Here is a 20807-nt window from a genome sequence, read left to right on the forward strand (position 1 = left end):
TATAACTCTGGTGATGTTTCATGCAGAGCCAACTCTCCTTGCACATTATCAGCAGTTCTTTCCTCCCATGTGTCATATCTCATTCATTATATTATTTTCATTACTTTGCACTTGTGTTTTTTTTTATTAACACATCAAGGTAGGTTGCCCCGAAAAAGAAACTTTCATCATCATTCACTCCATCACTGTCTTGCCAGAGGCATGCCTACGCTACAGTTAAAAAAAACTGCAACTTGTCAACACCCCTCGTTCAGGGTGCAGGCAATGTACTTCCCACTTCCAGGACTCAAGTCTGGCTTGCTGGTTTCCTTGAATCCTTTCATAAATGTTACTTTGCTCACATTTCAACAGTATGTCAAGCCATAAAACCAGTTGTCTCAACTCTCTTTTAACACGCTCACGCACACTTGCTGGAAGTCCAATCCCCTTGTACAAAAAACTTTTTACCCTATCTCCAACCTTTCTTAGGCCGACCCCTACCCCTCCTTCCTTCCACTACAGATGTACATGCTCTCCAAGTCTTCCTCTCTAAATGTCTGAACCACCTCAACAACCCCTCCTCGACCCTCTGGATAATACTTCGAGTAACTCCGCACCACCTCCTAATTTCCAAACTGGATTCTCTGCATTATATTCACACTGCACATTGCCCTCATACACGACATCTCCACTGCCTCCAGCCTACTCCTTGTTACAACATTCACCACCCATGCCTCACACCAAATATAAGAGCATTAGTACTGTTATACTCTTATACACTCCCCTCTTTGTTTTCATGGATAACGTTCTTTGTCTCCAGACTCCTCAGTGCTCCACTCACTCTTTTTCCCCTCATCAGTTTGTGATTCACGTTGTCTTTCATAGACCCATCTACTGACAAGTCCACTCATACATATCTGAATACATTCACTTCCTCCATATTCCCTCCCTCCAGTCTGATATCTTGATAACTTGTCCACCAACCTCTGCAACTTCTATTCAGAATCTCCCAAAAGAACAGTGTCTTCAGCAAAAAAAAAAGCAACTGTGACAACTCCCATTTTTAGTCAGATTATCTTTTAATCCCACACATCTTGCCAACAGCCGAGCATTTACTTCTCTTACAACCCCATCTATAAATATATTGAACAACCATGGTGACGTCACACATCCCCTGTCTAAGGCCTAATTTTACTGTGAAATAATCTCTCTCACTCCTACATACTCTAACCTGAGCCTCACTCTCCTCGTAAGAACTCTTCACTGCTTTCAGTAGCCTTCCTCCTATTCCATGTACATATATATACATATATTTGCAACATCTGCCACATTCTCCCCTATCCACTCTATCATACGCCTTTTCCAAATCCATACGTGCAACAAAAACCTCCTTACCCTTATCTAAACTACTCTTCACCTATATGTTTCACTGTAAACACTTGGTCTGAACACGCCCTTCTTAAAGCTTCTTGTTCATCTGCGATCCTGCTCTCCTTCTTACTCCAATTTTTTTCAGTATTAACTCTGCCATACACTTTACCAGGTATATTCAACAGGCTTATTCCCCTATAATTTTTTACACTATCTTGTCCCCTTTGCCTTTATACTAAGGTTCTTTGCATTCACTCTTCACTTACTGGGAATTTGATTCAAGTTGTCACCTTTTTTACCACTATTGCAACTTATTCAGTTCTTTTGTGAGGGAAGAAGAAATCCTTGTCCCCTTTAGTTATAATCTTCAGTAATTTCACATTCACGTGAGGTTCAGTTTAGGATGAAAGGTTGTTTATGTGCATAATGAAAGGCAGGAGGTCCAAGCACTGATTCCTGGAAAAATTTCACTTAAGTATTCCTGATTCCACTTGAACACCCTCCTTGCTACCTTTGCCTTCACTTTTGGTTTGTATAATAGCCTCTTGTTTAGTACTCTGTCAAATGTGTTCTTAAAGTCTAAGACGATGCAGTATAACCAACCGTCTCTTTCGTGCTTTATTTCAATATCTAAGTGATAAAACCAGGAAATTTGGATCCTTGTAAAATACTGCTATTATTACCTTCCTCGTGTTTCTAGAATTTCTTTTGCACTGTCTCTGAAATCTTCACATAGAGGTTATTCATCTCTACAAAACAAAACTAATTTGTGATCGATAGTGACTCTCTCACTCATACACACACACACACACACTGCTCATGCGAGCAGGGCAAAGCTACTGATCATGGGTGACTTCAACCACAAGGAAATCGATTAGGAGAACTTGGAGCCGCATGGGGGCCAAGAAACGTGGAGGGCTAAGATGATGGAGGTGGTACTGGAAAACTATGTATCAACACGTAAGAGACACTACCAGGGAGAGAGGAGAGTATGAACCAGCGAGACTGGACCTAGTATTCACCTTGAGTAATGCAAATATTGAGGACATCACATATGAAAGACCCCTTGGGACCAGCGATCATGTGGTTTTAAGCTTCGAATACACAGTAGAGTTACAAGTGGAGGGAGAAACAGGAAGGGCTGGGCAGAGAAGCTGAGGAGAGTTTGTACCCAAGGGTAACTGGAATAATGAAAAAGCCAGGATGAGCCCATGGTTCACCCAAAGGTGCAGGGAGGCAAAAACCAAGTGTGCTAGGGAATGGAAGAAATATAGAAGGCACAGGACCTAAGAGAATAAGGAGAGCAGTCGCATAACCAGAAATGAATATGCACAGGTAAGAAGGTAGGCCCAACGACAATATGAAAACGACATAGCAGAGAAAGCCAAATCTGACCCGAAGCTGTTATACAGCCACATCAGGAGGAAAACAACACTCAAGGACCAGAAGTATGTGAGGAACTCAACACGAAATTCAAAGAAGTGTTCACAGAGGAGACAGAAGGGACTCCAGAAAGACGGAGAGGTAGGGTACACCAAGTGTTGGACACAATACATACAACCGAGGAAGAAATGAAGAGGCTGCTGAGCGAGCTAGACACCTCAAAGGCGATGGGGCCAGATAACATCTCCATGGGTCCTGAAAGAAGGAGCAGAGGCACTATGTGTACCTCTAACAACAATATTCAACACATCTATCGAAACAGGGAGATTACCTGAGGTATGGAAGACAGCAAATATAGTCCCAATTTTTAAAAAAGGAGACAGACATGAAGCACTAAACTACAGACCAGTGTCACTGACATGTATAGTATGCAAAGTCAGAGAAAATTACCAGGAGAAGTGGTGGTGCACCTAGAAAGGAATGATCTCATCAACAGCAGCCAACATGGTTTCAGGGACGGGAAATCGTGTGTCACAAACCTACAGGAGTTCTATGACAGGGTGACAGCAGTGAGACGAGAGAGAGAGAGAGAGAGAGAGAGAGAGAGAGAGAGAGAGAGAGAGAGAGAGAGAGAGAGAGAGGAGGGAGGGAGGGAGGGAGGGAGGGAGGGAGGGGGGGGGGGTAGATTGCATTTTCTTGGACTGTAAGAAGGCGTTTGACACAGTCCCACACAAGATATTAATGCAAAAAACTGGAGGACCAAGCAGGGATAACGGAAGGCACTACAATGGATCATGGAATACCTGTCAGGAAGGCAGCAGCGAGTCATGGTACACGGCGAGGTGTCAGAGTGGGCACCTGTGACGAGTGGGGTTCCACAGGGGTCAGTCCTAGGACTGGTGCTGTTTCTGGTATTTGTGAACGACATGACGGAAGGAATAGACTCGGAAGTGCCCATGTTTGCAGATGATGTGAAGTTGATGAGAAGAATTCAATCGGACGAGGACCAGGAAGAACTGCAAAGGGATCTGGACAGGCTGCAGACCTGGTCCAGCAATTGGCTCCTGGAGTTCAATCCCACCAAGTGCAAAGTCATGAAGATTGGGGAATGGCAAAGACCACAGACGGAGTATATTCTAAGGGGACAGAGACTACAAACATCACTCAAGGAAAAAGATCTTGGGGCGAGTATAACACCAGGCACATCTGAGGTGCACATCAACCCAATAACTGCTGCAGCATATGGGCGCCTAGCAAACCTAAAAACATTTCGCCATCTTAATAAGGAATCGTTCATGACCCTGTACACCGTGTACGTTAGGCCCATATTGGAGTATGCGGCACCAGTTTGGAACGCACATCTAGCCAAGCACATAAAGAAACTAGAGAAAGTGCAAAGGTTTGCAACAAGACTAGTCCCAGAGCTAAGGGGTATGTCTCCCGATGAGAGGTTAAGGGAAATCGACCTGCCGACACTGGAGGACAGGAGAGATAGGGGGGACATCATAACGACATATAAAATACTGAGAGGAATTGACGAAGTGGACAGACAGGATGTTCCAGAGATGGGGCACAGCAACATGGGGACACAGTTGGAAACTGAAGAAACAGATGAATCACAGGGATGTTAGGAAGTATTTTTTCAGTCACAGAGTAGTTAGGAAGTGGAATAGTTTGGGAAGCGATGTAGTGGAGGCAGGATCCATTCACGCTTTAAGCAGAGGTATGATAAAGCTCGTGGTGCGGGGGGAGTGACCTAGTAGCGGCCAGTGAAGAGACGGGGCCAGGAGCTGTGAATCGACCCCTTCAACCACAACTAGGTGAGTACACACACACACACACACACACACACACACACACACACACACACACACACACGCATGCATGCATGCACTATGCCAAGCCAATGATGATCGTCTCTAAGTCACGTATTCTATCTAAGTTGGAATTCTGCTGTGCGCTAACAGCCCATTTCGAGGTAGGCGAACCTGGAGATCTGGTGAATGCACAGAGGACCTTCACTCGTCGTATAAATTCAGTAAAGCACCTCAATTATTGGGGATGTTTGAAGTCCCTTGACCTGTACTCCTTGAGAACAGGCGAGAAAGGTACATCCTAATTTTCACCTGGAAAATCCTGGAGGGAGTGGTTCCAAATCTGCACTCGAAAATCACTCCCTTTGAAAGCAAAAGACTCGGCAGACGTTGTAACATCCACCAGAGTGAAAAGGAAGGGTGCCGTGAGTACAATGAGAGAAAACACTAAGCGTCAGGGCTGAAAGGCTGTTCAACAGGCTTCTATTATACATAAGGGGTTTTACCAGTAGACACCTATCTGTCTTTAATAAGGAACTGAGCAGATACCTAAAGTCAGTACCTGACCAACCGGACTGTGGCTTGTACGTTGGATTGTGTATGTTCAGTAGTAACAGCCTGATTGATCAGGCTCTGATCCACAGTGAGGCCTGGTCAAGGACCAGACCGCGGGGGCGATGACTCCCGGAGCTTACTCCAGGTACACCCACCCACTTACTTACCTTCCTCATTCTTCTAAGCTTCATTTCAACTGTGGCTGTTGTGTGTAATCTGGGTTTGCCTCTGCTATTCATACTGCAACTGATGTTTGCATCGCCATCATCATTTATGTACCAGACCTTAAGTCTGTTATTTTTTTCTTGATGCATCTGGTCCATGTATGATGGCTGGGGGGAATGGGGGGGCCCATGGGGGGACCCATCCAGGTGTATAGGGTCTTATGGGAAGGAATGGGGATGTAGCTGTTATTGCAGATGTTGGGTGCTGCGGTATCTTATTTTAGCGAGTAGTGTGTTAGGAGAAAATGACATGGTGATTGAATTCTGATTGTTATTAGTCTATGGCTGTGTATGTGTGCGCGTATGTGATTTGTGTGCATGTGTGGTTTGTGTGTGTGCATGTGTGGTTTGTGTGTGTGCATGTGTGGTTCATGTGTGTGTGTGTGTGTGTGTAGTACGAGGGTGGTATATAGTGAGGTTGAAGGGTGCAGTAACCGCTGTTGGATGTAGAGCCAGTGGGTCTGGCTGGGCCTCGACTCTCAGTGAGCGAGAAGGTGGACGCTTCTGAGGCAGAGACCGGCTTCCCTGCCACCCTTACTTGCCGAGCCCAAGCACATCCCATTCCCCAGTACCGGTGAGTACCCCGGAGTCCACATCACATGTCCATCCCATCCCGCAGTACAGGTGAGTACCTAGAGCCCTCACTACACGCGTGTACTTCAGAGTTCCTAGTGTAATTAGAGAGACATTTATCAAATTGTACAATACGAAGTTTGTTTCGAGTTGGGAATATTCAGTTGCAGAGAGGAGGCCTAAGTCACACTTTTTCCTCCCCCCGCTTCTCCCTCCTTCTGCCTATCTGCTTCCCCCTTTCATTATCTCCTTCCTTCCCTCACTCCATCCCCTTCTTCCTTTCCTCTTTCATTTACTTCCCTCTGTCCTTCCCTCCCTATATTTTGAGAAAATTATTTTTGAAGCCCCAAGATGACATTTGGGGTGGCCATATAATTCTTAAAATTCGCCATCATCTTCACCTGTGATTGTTTCTGTCGTGCACTAAAATTACTGAAAAGTAGATTTGTCCGTTTATATCTTTCCGAGAACCTTATCCAGAGGATTCCAAGCAGGTGGGGGTGGCTACCGTTGTAGTGCGCTTACACGCACGCATACGTTTACTTTCCAAGCAAGAATAAGTCCCCACTGTAGTTGCGAGTTACTTTTTTTTTTTTGTTCCTTAAAAATATCATGGAGCCGAAAAATAAAAATTGCACAAATTTTAAGTGATGAATATCTGTGATGATGAGGTGTTGGGCAATTGTAGTTGGGTGTGTGTGTGTGTGTCTAGCAGTACTGATCAGCTCCCTTCAGAACCTCTGGATCTGGCTGCTCCCAGACTCTCCCTCAGTGAGAAGCTTCAAGCTACTGGCGCTGACTCAAACCACTCCGCCACCCTCACCTGCCGCGCCCAGGCCAACCCCGTCCCTCATTTCAGGTATGTTTTGGTCTCTGGTCATATCCCTCACTACAAGTAGGTCTTGGTCCCTGGCCATTTCCCTCACTTCAGGGACGTCTTGGTCCTTGGTAATTCTCCCCACTGAAAGCAGATCCTGGCTCTTGGCTCCTTGGAACTTGTCCCTAACATGTTGACGTCTGTTGTAATAGACACACTGGTAACTAAACGTAGGTTAGTGTTCTGAAATCAGAAGCATAGAGTGAGAAGTAAACTTCATAAAACACTGAAGGTCCCAAATGTTGAGATAGTTTACCTTTTCTTTGATGCTTCCTCTTCCACGTCACTTCCTCCCATTCATCCTCTCCACCTTTTCTCCCTTTATTCTCTTCTTTTTTTTGCCTCCCCGATGAGTAACCTATCACTTGTATTGGTCTAAGAGCCAACGTGGACGGTAGTGCCGACGGGGAAGATTTCTGGACTAAAGCTTCTGGAGAGCTGGTGGAAGGAGGGAAGCACCGCTACCCTCCTCTGTCTGGTCCAAGCCCACCCACTGCCTTTCTTCAGGTTTCCAAACACTGTTTCTTGATTACTATATAACATTGGTTCAGGATCACCCTCTATTCTTCTTTACCTCCCAGGACACTATCCAATAATACCTGCTCTTCTTGACTTCCTTAGCCAATACATTGACAGTTCTACAATACTGATCTCTCCTCTATAAACTACTTTTAGCAAGAAGGGAACTGGGTAGTTAGGCAGCACAAAAGATAAGACATATCACGACTGAATGTAATTTTAGCTAATCTTTCAAAGAACACAAGGTAAATGTCACGACAGTCACTAAAATGACTGGGTGAATAAAGAAAACGTTCAGATTGTTCCGTTCAGGACAGGAGAGAGATCGGAGCTAGAACACATGCAGAAATGTATGGCTCACATAGAACCAATAAAGCATTTAAATTACAGGAATGCTTCAAGGCCTAAATATCTATTCTCTGAAGCGAGAAGGAGAGAAAGAGGGAGAGACAGACAGACACAGTTAGACATACATATTTACATACGTACTTACGTATGTACATATGTACGTACGTACGTACGTACGTACGTACGTACATACATACATACATACATGAAATATATGTGGGGAACATTTGGAAGCCTAGTTCCAAACCTGTACACCACCAGAACAACACAATGGGATGAGATATGGGGAAAAATTACCAGAAGATATTAAAAACATTGCCAAAACAAGTGTAGAAGTCTTCAAGAGGAAACCCGACAAGTATCTCCGCCAAGGACCGGATCAGTCAGGCTGTATTGGATATCTGGGCCAGCGGGCTGCCAGTAGAAACAGCCTGGTTGACCAAGCAAACACCAGACGGGCCTGGTCCAGTGCTGGGTTGCGGGAGTAGGAAAACTCTCGACGCTCGTTAAAAAAGAAAAGGAACAAAATGACTTCGTATATCTCCTTTATATCCTTCTCATCAGGAATAATGATAACTTAAAGTACAAAGTCTACAGAAATTTTTCCTGTAGAGATGGCTCAGAACTTTTTAATAATAGGGAGCATTATAGGTATTTTTCTACATGTCCTCAAGTTGTGTAGCAGAGGACCACCTTGATTAAAAAAAAAAAAAAAGCAGACTCAGAGAATTTTCTGCCTTTAAATTTCCCTAACACATCATCGTCTCCTGTAAAATCAAAGTCCTTAGCATCTTATCCAACCTCAGAGAACACTAGTTTATTAACTGGATAGACAGCGGCTTGTACGGCCCCTCTTCTCCAAACAGCTGACTCGGGTGCTGCAGTCACCAGTACTAAAACTTAAGAAATTTACCAGGGCGCCCATCTTCCCTATCATGAACAGAGTAGGATTTACAGTATCCCATGTGGGAAATGGAATCACGTTTATATAGGCGAAACAGCCAGGGGTCTGTACACTCAATTACGGGAACATAAAAACGCTTGCAGAAAAGACGAAATATAGAATATATTTGTGAGACACCCAGCTTTAGACACGGCTTTTCTCTTGCTCCTTGGTCAATCATTGGTCAATATACAGTAACACACTACGGCTAGCCGGGGATCGAACCTGTGTTGCTTTAGCCCCCCCCCCCCCGTGGGAAACAAATCAAAATTCACAACGTTTTTAACCACTGGACCAATCAGTCCTACAGACATCATGTACCTAGCGGAACTAGGCATGGTTCATCATGCGAGGATGTATGTTGGTGTGGCAACCTCAGAACTAATTTCATTCTATTCCTGTTTGAAATTAGTTCTGAGGTTGCTACAACAACGCTTGTCTTGGCATCATGAAACATGCCTAGTTCTGCTGGTACATAATGTTTGTAGGATTATTTGCTCTAGCGGTTAACAGCGCCTTAAATTTTGACTTGCTTCCCACGACGCTGGCTACAGCAAAACGGATTCGATCCTGGGCTAGTCGTTTACCTGGAGTTTACCTGGAGAGGGTTTCGGGGGTCAACGTCCCCGCGGCCCGGTCTGTGACCAACCGTAGTGTGAAATAGCTTAAATACCACTTGTTAGTGGAGGTTTTAGAGTGGGTAGGGGATGTGTAGACCAGGTGTTTACATTGAAGCATATATGTGAACAGTATTTAGATGAAGGTAGGGAAGTTTTTGTTGCATTTATGGATTTAGAAAAGGCATATGATAGAGTGGATAGAGGAGCAATGTGGCAGATGTTGCAAGTATATGGAATAGGTGGTAAGTTACTAAATGCTGTAAAGAGTTTTTATGAGGATAGTGAGGCTCAGGTTAGGGTGTGTAGAAGAGAGGGAGACTACTTCCCGGTAAAAGTAGGTCTTAGACAGGGATATGTAATGTCACCATGGTTGTTCAATATATTTATAGATGGGGTTTTAAAAGAAGTAAATGCTAGGGTGTTCGGGAGAGGGGTGGGATTAAATTATGGGGAATTAAATACAAAATGAGAATTGACATTTACTTTTTGCTGATGATACTGTGCTTATGGGAGATTCTAAAGAAAAATTGCAAAGGTTAGTGGATGAGTTTGAGAATGTGTGTAAAGGTAGAAAGTTGAAAGTGAACATAGAAAAGAGTAAGGTGATGAGGGCATCAAATGATTTAGATAAAGAAAAATTGGATATCAAATTGGGGAGGAGGAGTATGGAAGAAGTGAATGTTTTCAGATATTTGGGAGTTGACGTGTCGACGGATGGAGTTATGAAGGATGAGGTTAATCATAGAATTGATGAGGGAAAAAAGGTGAGTGGTACGTTGAGGTATATGTGGAGGCAAAAAACGTTATCTATGGAGGCAAAGAAGGGAATGTATGAAAGTATAGAAGTACCAACACTTTTATATGGGTGTGAAGCTTGGGTGGTTGGAGGCAGTGGAGATGTCCTGTCAAAGGGCAATGTGTGGTGTAAATATTATGCAGAAAATTCGGAGTTTGGAAATTAGAAGGTGTGGAGTTAATAAAAGTATTAGTCAGAGGGCTGAAGAGGGGTTGTTGAGTGTTTTGGTCATTTAGAGAGAATGGATCAAAGTAGAATGACATGGAGAGCGTATAAATCTGTAGGGGAAGGAAGACGGGGTAGGGGTCGTCCTCGAAAAGGTTGGAGAGAGGGGGGTAAAGGAGGTTTCGTGGGCGAGGGGCTTGGACTTCCAGTAAGCGTGCGTGAGTGTGTTAGATAGGATTGAATGGAGACGAATGGTATTTGGGACCTGAGGAGCTGTTGGAGTGTGAGCAGGGTAATATTTAGTGAAGGGATTCAGGGAAACCGGTTATTTTTTATATAGCTGCACTTAGAGTCCTGGAAATGGGAAGTACAATGCCTGCACTCGAAAGGAGGGGTTTGGGATATTAGCAGTTTGGAGGGATATGTTGTGTATCTTTATACGTATATGCTTCTAAAGTTGTATTCTGAGCACCTGTGCAAAAACAGTGATTTTTGTGTGAGTGAGGTGAAAGTGTTGAATGATGAAAGTATTTTCTTTTTGGGGATTTTCTTTTTTGGGTCACCCTGCCTTGGTGGGAGACGGCTGACTTGTTGAGATATATATATATATATATATATATATATATATATATATATATATATATATATATATATATATATATATATATATATGCGGTGCTGAATAGGTAAAAACTTGCGATTTTGGCTTAAATAGCAACGTTCTTCTTGCTGAATAAGGCAAACAAAAATTTGTGTATGCAATAATTTCGCAAAAATCATTCTGAACTTAACGGAACAAAATATATTTGATTGTTTGTTTATTATTAAATTATTGTAAACTTACATTAACATAAATGAAAACAATATATCTTTAAGCGTATAATCAAGGGGGTTTAGCGCTTCCCCCTTGATTATAATAATAATAATTTAAGCGTATAAGAGAAAATTTTAGAAAGGATTTAATTTCAAATGAGTTTCTGCTAATTGACCAGTTTTACCTATTCGGCACGTGTCTACCAAGTGCATTCTATATATACATTCGTTTGCATGTCTTAAGTGTAATTTAGTGTTGGTGAACGAATACCCGTTAGTGTAGGTAGTAACTGGTGAGTACAGTGCCCCAGGCTGGTGTGCGACCCACCAGAAAAGATGAAGACTCCCTTGGTCAGGCACGCCGTGTGAAGCAAGAGCAGCCAGCAGCCCTTACTTGCAGTGTTCAGGGTTCCCCGCCTCCAACAGTAAGGTGAGTATGCCACTAGTACCTATATACACACACGTTTATATACGATTTGTGTGTGTGTGTGTGTGTGTGTGTGTGTGCTCATTTGTACTCGCCTATTTGTGGTTGCAGGGGTCGATTAATAGCTCCTGGCCCCATCTCTTCACTGATCACTACCAAGTATTCCCTCTCCCTGCACCGTGAGCTTTATCAAACTTCGTCTTGAAACTATGTATCGTTCCTTCCTGCCTCTACGTCATTTTCTAGGCTATTCCACTTCCTGACAACTTTGACTGAAGAAATACTTCCTAACATCCCTTTGACTCATCGGAGTCTTCAACTTCCAATTGTGACCCCTTGTTTCTGTGTCCCATCTCTGGAACATCCTGTCTTTGTCCACTTGTCAATTCCTCGCAGTATTTTATATGTCGTTATCATGTCTCCCCTAACCTTTCTGTCTTCCAGTGTCGTCAGGCCGATTTCTCTTAACGTTTCTTCGTAGGACAATCCCCTTATCTCTGGAACTAGTCTTGTTGCAAACCTCTGCACTTTCTCTAATTTCTTGACCTGCTTGACCAGGTGTGGATTCCAAGCTGGTGCAGCATACTCCAGTATGGGGCTGACGTACACGGTGTACAGAGTCTTGAACGATTCCTTATTGAGCTATCGGGACGCTATTCCTAGGTTTGCCAGGGACCCGTATGCTACAGCAGTTATCTGGCTGATATGCGTCTCAGGAGATGTGCTCGGTATTATACTCGCCCCAAGGTCTTTTTCCTTGAGTGAGGTTTGCAGTCTTTGACCACCTAGACTATACTCTGTCTGCGGTCTTCTTTGCCCTTCCCCGATCTTCATGACTTTGCATTTGGCAGGATTAAATTCAAGGAGCCAGTTGCTGGACCAGGCTTGTAGCCTGTCCAGGTCTCTCTGTAGTCCTGTCTGATCCTCATCCAGTTTAATTCTCCTCATTAACTTTACATCTGCAAACAGGGACACTTCTGAGTGTCTCTTCCGTCATATTCACGTATTCCAAATACAACACAGGTCCTAGGACCCCCTGTGGAAGCCCGCTTGTCACAGGCGCCCACTCTGACACCTCGTCGCGTACCATGACTCGTTGTTGCCTCCCTGTCAGATATTCTCTGATTCATTGCAGTGCCTTTCCTGTTATGCGTGCCTGATCCTCTAGCTTTTGCATTAACCTCTTATGAGGAACTGTCGAAGGCCGTCTTGCAGTCAAAATGCAGTCTATCCACCCCTCTGTCTCGTGTCTTACTTCCGTTACCTTGTCATTAAACTGCAGTAGGTTTGTGACACAGGATTTTCCTTTCCTGAAACTGTGTGTGTGTGTGTGTGTGTGTGTGTGTGTGTGTGTGTGTGTGTGTGTGTGTGTGTGTGTGTGTGTGTGTGTGTGTGTGTGTGTGTTTGTGTGTGTGCGTGTGTGTGTGCGTGCGTGCGTATGTGCGTAATAAGTGTTTAATGACCTGTTTGTGGTTGCATTGTTTGAGAATAAATAGGAAGTATTAAAATGCTTGGGAGGGTGTAAAGCAAGATAAAGATGATCAGAAGTAATGTATAGAAGAAAGTGAGAAGGTATGTGAAGTGGTAGTGACAAAGATGAGGTAATGGAATAGGGGTGAAGGCTTCTTGTTGGTGTTGCAATATGAGGGTTATGAGGGTGGTGGCGAATATTTGTGTTAGAGCCCAGTGGCAGCTTGGCTCCCACACTATGACCATGGCTCATACTCACCACCTTGTCTCACGCCGCCTCTCACCTGCAACATTCAAAGATTCCCTATACCCATCCCTCCCATCCTACACACACACACACACACACACACACACACACACACACACATTAGGCCCATATTGGAGTATGCGGCACCAGTTTGGAACCCACACCTAGCCAAGCACGTGAAGAAACTAGAGAAAGTGCAAAGGTTTGCAACAAGACTAGTCCCAGAGCTAAGAGGTATGTCCTACGAGGAGAGGTTAAGGGAAATCAACCTGACGACACTGGAGGACAGGAGAGATAGGGGGGACATGATAACGACATACAAAATACTGAGAGGAATTGACAAGGTGGACAAAGACAGGATGTTCCAGAGATTGGACACAGTAACAAGGGGACACAGTTGGAAGCTGAAGACACAGATGAATCACAGGGATGTTAGGAAGTATTTCTTCAGCCACAGAGTAGTCAGTAAGTGGAATAGTTTGGGAAGCGATGTAGTGGAGGCAGGATCCATACATAGCTTTAAGCAGAGGTATGATAAAGCTCACGGCTCAGGGAGAGTGACCTAGTAGCGACCAGTGAAGAGGCGGGGCCAGGAGCTCGGACTCGACCCCCGCAACCTCAACTAGGTGAGTACAACTAGGTGAGTATACACACACACACACACACACACACACACACACACACGCTTGCTCGCTCACTCTCGCTCTCTGTACTGTAAACAAAAATACTTGTGGTTAAGTATTTAGACATAATAATATATCTTTATTACTACAAGTACATGTACAAGGTATTCAGGCCTAGCTCACATTAGTGACATATTACTATATAGAAAGCACCTTATTATGCAGAACATTTCGAGGAAATTAGGTCAATTTTGTCCCCGGGATGCGACTCACACCCAGGTACTTATTTTACTGATAGGTGAACATGGACAGCAGGTGCCGTAAGGAAAAACGTCGTAATGTTTGCACGTTTAGCAGATCTCAGTATGTGACGAGTGCTCCAGCAGTCGAGCTACGGGCAGATCCCACAGTATAAAGCCTTGATACAAGCGTTAATTTCTTTTTATAACTATGCAGTTGCTTAGTAGGTCTTGTAGAGGGAACATTCTGTTGTCTGAGTGTAAGAGGTCAAGTCTGATTTTAAATCTCATACAGTGAAGTTTAAATCTGTCCTAAATGGAAGCTGAACAACGAGTCATGGGTCACTCAGATAAGAAGCTGATTTCTATCTTCAGACTTATTGCTAAGGTAGTTAATGAGTGCATGTTTGTGTTGAGGACAGCGGGCAGCAGCAGCACCTCCCCGAGGCTACAGGAAATTCCCTTACCTGTGATGGTCAGCCAGAGCACCTCCACCGCCCTAACCTGCCGCCTCCAGGCCTTCCCGCTGCCTACTTTTACGTATGTTGTCCAGGCTAACCAGGTGTAGATCACTATGTATCAGCTGGGCAGGCTGTGATGGATGTGTGGGTCAGCTGGCCACCGCCAGCAACAGCCTGGTTGACTAGGCAAGCACCAAACGAGCCTGGCCTATGACCGGGTTCTGGGAGTAGAAAAACTCTCGGAAGTCAACAAAGGTATATCAAAGGTGTATCAAAGGTAAGTCAGCAAGGCAGGACACAGATGGAAGTCAGCTGGTGAGGACACAAGTGTAAGGCACTAGCTGGGCAGGACGCAGATGGAAGTCAGCTGGTGAGGACACAAGTGTAAGGCACTAGCTGGGCAGGACGCAGATGGAAGTCAGCTGGTGAGGACACAAGTGTAAGGCACTAGCTGGGCAGGATAGGGAGACTGGAGAACGTTATTTATTCTTGGGATAGTTTATGTGATGATAGGATGGGGCGGAGGGGGTTATACCAACAACTCTCCTTCTTTAAGGTATCCGGCAAGAATGGAAAGTGAATGAGTAACTTTATATGGAACATTTTAGTGTCAAAACGTTTAATATTGCATATCTCTTAAACCTGACTATTCTGGCGCCTTAATAAGGTTCCTTGATGCTGGTGAGAGACTTAATATAAGGAATTGGAGCACAATTCCCCAGCCACTGTATAATCGCTACGCTTTCCCATTAACATAATAATTCACTATTCTGGAAAGTATCGGGATATTTTAAATTTGCGAAGAAGCACTGATAATTATAATTGTATCCAATAGGTTAATTTTATATGGCTAAAAATAATCATTAGGATTTGTCTTCACTAACATGATAATATATATTGCAATATTGAGTAAACTGCGTCACAGATAGTTTAACAAAGGCAGCAGGCGAGTGTCGACCTTGAAACTGAATGAACTGAGGCGGGCCGGGAGGTACAATCTACAATTTACGGGCACAGTTTTGGAGCGCTTATTGTGTGTGGCCGTTATAGGGAGCATCATTATACTACATATCGCCCTTGTGGTTTCCTCTCAAGTAATTATACACTTACAAAATTCTCTGGGATTTATAAATTTTATTTGCCAATATAACAATAAATAAATTTATTTTTTGTTTCAAATCACACTGCGTTCAGTAAATGCACTGAATAATATTTGCTAGACATAAATCAAGCCGAAAAGTGAACGATAGTGTAGGGAAACACTCATTGTTGCTCATGAAGGAAGTATTAAGCTTTAAACACAAGAATACGGGTGTTAGATCAAACTGAATTTTAGTTAGTTACAATATCGAAGTTGTGAATAAGGTGTGTGGAGAGAGGCGAGCCAGGGCAGTCGAAGCAGCTGCTGCTTTTGTGTGTGGGGTGGAGTTTTGTGTGTGGGGGTGGAGTTTTGGTGGATTGGTGTGTTTGGGGGGAGGGGTAGAGCGAGAGTGGTGGTGTAAGGTAGCCAGGGTAGTTGAGGCAGGTGGTGTGTATTTGGGGGAGGGGATGGGAGAGTGAGGCGGGCCAGGGTAGTAGAGGCAGCTGGGACACTACACGTGGGTATCGACCCACATCTGCTACAGCTTAAAGCTGCACCACACAACTACGCAACTCGGGTCATCGGCTTCGCCAGGCCTTGCTCTTCTTGTCGCTGATGCTATTTACCTCACACACACACACTACTAACAGTTGCTGTTGACAAACTCGTATGGTTTTACTCTTCATGTATGACAGCAGATGGTTGTTACACGCTGTTCAATGTATGATTGTACTCTCTGAATGTTTTAACTCCTCGACTTCAAGTATAGTCAGAGCGTACTTACTTTCATATTTTATATATCACTACTGACGGTAGTGAAACAGTATTATATGATTACTCAGAGCCCTTCTGGAGCCTTGTTCCTAGGACTTTTGCATATCCATATGTATTTTGCGCTGTTGTCCATTGGATGGAAAAGGGGTGGACAGTAAATGCCACTTCAGCGGTAAAATCTAATGAATCTTAAATAAAAATTGCATGACATAGGCTTGGACACGCAGATATTCCTAGGTCATCTTGCATACCTGACTGCGAGTTGTAATAGATACCTCAATTAATTTACTACTACAGTCTCAAAACAAACCTCGGTAGAGACGAATGCAGTTACATGGAGCCTTTATTGACCACTTTTCACCACACTTGTCTTTATAAAACCACAAACAGATGAAGTTGATGAAGGAGGGTGAACATATAAATAGTAGGAGTAGCGGTGATATGAAATGCGTGAACGTGACCTCCCTCTTCACATAGGTATCCACGTCACCCTCCCCCGTTAATTTACCTATTACTGCGCACCACTTCACAGACTTCATTGTATTAAGAATAAATTTCACCTTCGAAGACTCCCTTTTCTAGCAGACCTTCGTCCCCCGTTTCCTGCAGACATTCGGCTTGTTCCAGTTTAACTGGAACATTCTGAGGTTGAACGTTTATCCTTTATTATCCCCTCTCCCGTCACTTTGCTTCACCATGTGGACGACATACTCATCATTACACTGCAATTTGATACAATTACCCTCCAACGCGAACTCATCCAGGTTTAACCTTCCTTGCAATTTACGCTTGAAGAAAATCAACGATATACTTGTGAAATAAGACATAGCAGCATTAGGATATTTTAATGAGGAAGCATGTGTCTTATTTCCCAGCTGTCAGTATTTTATACCATTTCTTACCCAACAGTTGGTTTCCATTCTTAGATGCTTCACTCTACATAAACCATCATAATTCCTACAACCAAACCATACCACAGGCTGGGATAGAACCCGCGATCAGAGTGTCTCAAAACTCCAGACCATCGCGTTAGCCACTGGACCAGCTAGCCACAATAAGATTCATCCAACTAGATATATTTCTACACCATAGGAAGGTTAGCATAGGCACCACTGTGACCACAAATGCAAGGTTTTGCAGACGAATCTCCAGATAGCGTTGCCGTGACGAACTCTAGCTCAAGTCCCCTCAAAGCCGTTAACATGACTCACGAAATCGTAATGATTCATGTTAACGGCTTTGAGGGGACTTGAGCTAGAGTTTGTCACGGCCACGCTAGCTGGAGATTCGTCTGTAAAAACTTGCATTTGTGGGTACAGTGGTGCCTATGGTAACCTTCCTATGGTGTAGAAATATACCTAGTTGGATGAATCTTATTGTGGCTAGCTGGTCCAGTGGCTAACACGACGGTCTGGAGCTTTGAGACTCTGATCCTGGATTCTATCCCCGCCCGTGGTATGATTTGTAATCGTGTTGTGGGGATTCGAGAGGAGATATGATGGTTGAAGATAAACACACTTGTGGATGGTAACGCTATATATTGTCAGACTGTGGTAAGGGAAGGGGGCCCAGCCTGCCTGTTACTGCCTGGTGTAGGTCTCCGCGTGGACTGAGAGTGAGGTAGTGCGTACCACTCACTCATGCGCATCCCGTGACGTCATACAGTCACTAGGCCTAGTAAGGATCTTCTATATAAACACATGGATGGTACTATGATACTCAGCTAAGCTATACAACACATGTAAAGGAGGATCAGCAACTATGCTGACAGCTCGGTCATGTTACGTATGTCGTCTCGACATACACTACTATGCTATAGGCTGAACAGGCAGGTGGTTCTGGGCTGATTCTATACAATAACAAAGACATAACTTAGAACTAATGGTTGGTATCATAATGGATGTTAACATAATGAGTTTTAATGTAATGGGTGTTAACGTAATGAGTTTTAACGTAATGCATTACAAATTATAAGAACAAATCATGGTATAATATAGGATGGAATTGATCGATCGATCTGTAATCATGCACTCTACGGATTCTGAGAAAGAATAAATATATATTTACAAAGTGATAGTAATTAACAGCAAAATCTGGTGCACACAGATCATTATTGCTAAATTCTCAGAATTCGGAGGTAACGTGAACACAAAAATTTCTGACAAACTGATCAGCTAATAACAAAACACACAGTTGACAGTTTCATTCATCTCAGACATCTAATTATACAGGCTGTTTACATTTAAACCCAACTCTGCAAGAGTAAGGTTTACGTATGCAGAATGGTTATCATCTTTGGGTGGATCGAACTCTTCTGCGATGGCTAACACATGCCTTGACTGAGGACGATCTGAACGAGTATCTATCAAAGATACAGCTACATTCACTAGTGACTGGAATTACTAACTCTTCTGCTAGGAGTACTCAACTCGACTGTTCGATACAGTAATTCTTGGCTCATTACAAAATCACTAATGGGTGCTGGTGGCTTCAGTCAGAATAAGATCTTCCTGGAGCAGGAATCGAATCACACCAGAATACAAGGGATGGGTTCTTTCTTACTGGAGGAATGAACAAACTCGGTGGAGCGGATGACTCTCCCCAGCTGAGTATCATAGTACAATCCATGTGTTTATATAGAGGACCCTTACTAGGCCTAGTGACTGTATGACGTCACGGGATGCGCATGAGTGAGTGGTACGCACTACCTCGCTCTCAGTCCACGCGGAGACCTACACCAGGCAGTAACAGGCAGGCTGGACCCCCTTCCCTTACCACAGTCTGACAATATATAGCGTTACCATTCACAAGTGTGTTTATCTTCAACCATCATATCTCCGCTCGAACCCCCACGACAATCGTGCCATTACGATTTCGTAAGTCATGTTTCCTACAACCACTTAGTAAATTGGAATAGTGTACTACTAATTACCAAGAACGCTACCCAAGACAAGACAAGACAAGAGAGTTTAAGCAAGACCCGGGGTGAGTGGGGAAGATGGAACAGGCGAAGAATAGCGTTGGAAACGAGTGTCCAGAGTCGTAGAGAAAGTGCCAGGGCTTGATTAACCCAGCAGCTATGCGCTCGTGGGATGGACTGGAGAAACAGGAGGAGCAGGCTGAGAATGAGAATGCATCGGTCTTTGTTGGTGGAACTTAGATTCTTGGGTTGCTCACAGCAGGCTTGGTCGCAGGAGAGGAGGCAGGTGGGGACAACAGGTGTTATTTAACGTGGAACATTTGTAGAAAAACCATTCTCAAACTTCTTGAAGTTGGTTCTGGAGAAGTGTTAGTTTTGTTTTATTACCAAAAGTAAAACGGAGTGTTATGATGAACTCCAGAACTTGGGTAAAAGTGAAATCATTTGAAGTGTCTCACAAGCAAATTTGACAGACCCAGCACAGAGCCCTTTATATAGCTCTGTTCAGGTCACGGTGTTCTCAGTCGAAGATGTGTAGAAAGCCAGGTTGTCGCAATTGCATGAACTGGTGCAGGAGTTGTCAACGTCGTCCTCTTCCACAAAAGAGGATTTCAGAGGGTGAGTCTGCGATGGTGCTGGCAGGAGATTGTGGAATGGCAGTAGTGGAGAGGTGTATTGGTGATGTGTCAACAGGGTGGGAGGCGGTGGTTGAGCAGAATAATCAGCGTTGTCGACGGTGGAGGTGGTTGTAGAGGTTTCAGGAACAGTTACTTGGCCAAGAGACAGGTCTGCAGGTGCAGTGAAGCTCAGTACGTTGGAAAGAATCTTGAGGATGTGACTGAAGGTATGGAGTCAGGGAAACTGAAGGCAGGCATGTTGTTTTTTCGAAAGAGCGCGTTTATAGTTAAGTTGACAGTACCAGGGTTTGCCGCAATTGCAAGGTGCACATACACCATGCAGTACAGAACCTTGGAGGGAGCACCGTCAGTAAGTGGAGAGTGTGAGTTGCTGGATGGAGGAGCCTGTCGTGTGGCCTGGAGGATCTTTGTGGTGTCAGTCTTTAGCTTCAGGTGTTCTTTGATCTTCTTGGGCAAGATTTCCTTTCTTAACCCTTAAACTGTCCAAACAGATCTATGTTCACATGCGTAGTGCTCCAAAAGTAGATCTATGCTTTTTTTTTACATATTTTCAAATATAACAAAAAAAATGTAGATCAAATTTTTTTACACATTTTCAGTTGTAAAAAAAAAAGATTACATTTTTTACATACTTTCAAATGTTGAAAAAAACGTAGATCTACGTTTGGACAGTTTAAGGGTTAAAGGACATTTAGCCGCAAGAATATGGTGGTTACTCTTGCAGTTAAGACAAGTAGGAGCAGTAGTGGTGATACAAGATTTGTAGTCGTGGCCATCTTTCCCGCAAGTAGAGCAGATCTTCTTTTCCTTGACGTGACAGTCCTTGGTGGTGTGGTTGAAGGAATAGCAGGTCCAGCAGGGAGAAATATGTTTAGACCGCTGAGGCTCGATGTGGCTACGGTGGATGAAGTAGTATGAAATGGCCAGTCTGTCAGATAGTTTGGGTA

The 20807-nt window shown here is 43.9% G+C and overlaps 1 protein-coding gene across 1 annotated transcript in view; it reads left to right on the plus strand.

Moving 5' to 3' along the window:
- Dscam1 (Down syndrome cell adhesion molecule 1) overlaps nt 1-20807 on the plus strand; it is a gene marked incomplete in the record, with an annotated part of 1133347 nt that overhangs the window by 410474 nt on the left and 702066 nt on the right. Inside the window, 2 exon segments of the mRNA XM_070098007.1 lie at nt 8331-8378; nt 19893-19929. Of these exon segments, the coding sequence (XP_069954108.1) occupies nt 8331-8378; nt 19893-19929 (85 nt within the window).

This window comes from Cherax quadricarinatus, chromosome 4 (assembly GCF_038502225.1).
Source record: "Cherax quadricarinatus isolate ZL_2023a chromosome 4, ASM3850222v1, whole genome shotgun sequence".
Classification (NCBI taxonomy): domain Eukaryota; kingdom Metazoa; phylum Arthropoda; class Malacostraca; order Decapoda; family Parastacidae; genus Cherax; species Cherax quadricarinatus.